General features: G+C 37.6%; 1 protein-coding gene across 1 annotated transcript in view; it reads left to right on the top strand.

The window, feature by feature from the left end:
• LOC128896979 (zwei Ig domain protein zig-8) overlaps positions 1–220 on the top strand; it is a 174311-nt gene extending 174091 nt beyond the window's left edge. Inside the window, exon 6 of the mRNA XM_054160595.1 lies at positions 177–220. Coding sequence (XP_054016570.1) covers positions 177–220 — 44 coding nt within the window. The remainder of the gene's footprint in view (positions 1–176) is intronic.
• Positions 221–1198: the final 978 nt, after the last annotated feature.

The raw sequence follows: 1198 nt of genomic DNA, 5'->3' as shown, positions 1-1198 counted from the left end.
CCGTCCAGTGGTGGAGATGCTATCTGTGCATTTATCGTAGAGAAATTTAAAGAGACTTCACTGTACTTAGAGAAAAGAGGAGAACGGTTGCAGAATATGAGAGAATTGTCGGCAACTCGGCGGCCTTTAAGAGTTTGTACATGTGGTAGAGCTATAAAAACGGTCTCCTCTTTCAGTTGTGTTCTTACCACTTGGCTTTCAAAAGTTCCTGGGGAGTTGAGGAAAGTGAGTTAGCGGTAACCACGTCGGGTCGTGGCGCTAATGAACGGTCGATTCTTTGCAAAGGAACACGTATGGCTGACGAGTCGGCGCTGGATTCCTGAGACAGACGAGGGAGTAGAATTGTTCGTGTAATCGAAATTGGTTTCGTTATGGTAAATTTTGTAACCGACTTCGAAAAGGAGCAGGTTACTCAATTCGACGTGTATATTCTTGTTTTATGTTTGTTCAAGAAATACATGAAACCCTCTCAGACAGTACTTCCACGTAGATAGTATCAGGTGGACTGGAAAATAATGTCGTTTTTACCATCTTAAATACTTGTTTATCATTTATCAGCTCATTGATTTTCCTGGCATTGAAAATTTGCACAGTTGACAAAAGGCTGCTGACAATGAAAGCGATTATATAACGAATTAAAGATAGAAATTTATTGGAAAGTTTAAATTTAATGTAAAAGAAACGACATTACTTTTCGGTCTACCCAATATATCGTATACATGTACACATAAACACCATTCGATATTACAATTCAACTAACTCGAGCAGAAATTAAAAAATGTTTAATTTTACCCCGACTACGTAAAGATTATTCAACACAATCCAAGGAAAAATAAATGATATAAATTATTTCTGTAACTAATAAAGCAATAAAAAATGTATTTCACACTTTGAATTATCCCTAGAACTGACGAGTATTCGTACGAATCAACCAGAAATTATTTCATACATTTTTCTAGTGCAGTTTTAACGTGTTCCCGAGGTCGGTGATACTTTTTCCCAAAAATTATTTTATATCGAGTACAGATCAAGTTGACTCGGGTGTTTCATGTCTAAACAAGAAAAACTAATATCGACGATGACTCTAGATGACAAAAAATGATTCCAATATTCAACGAACCGATTCCGCGGAGAGGACGGCGCGACGCGCAAAGAGATTTCGTGATTCGAAAACTGCCCGGGAAACTCCTCTGAGATT

The sequence above is a fragment of the Hylaeus anthracinus genome, unplaced genomic scaffold, assembly GCF_026225885.1.
Source record: "Hylaeus anthracinus isolate JK02 unplaced genomic scaffold, UHH_iyHylAnth1.0_haploid 11978, whole genome shotgun sequence".
NCBI classification, from domain to species: domain Eukaryota; kingdom Metazoa; phylum Arthropoda; class Insecta; order Hymenoptera; family Colletidae; genus Hylaeus; species Hylaeus anthracinus.
The sequence above is the reverse complement of the archived record's forward strand: the minus strand, read 5'-3'. Positions and strand labels throughout refer to the sequence as shown.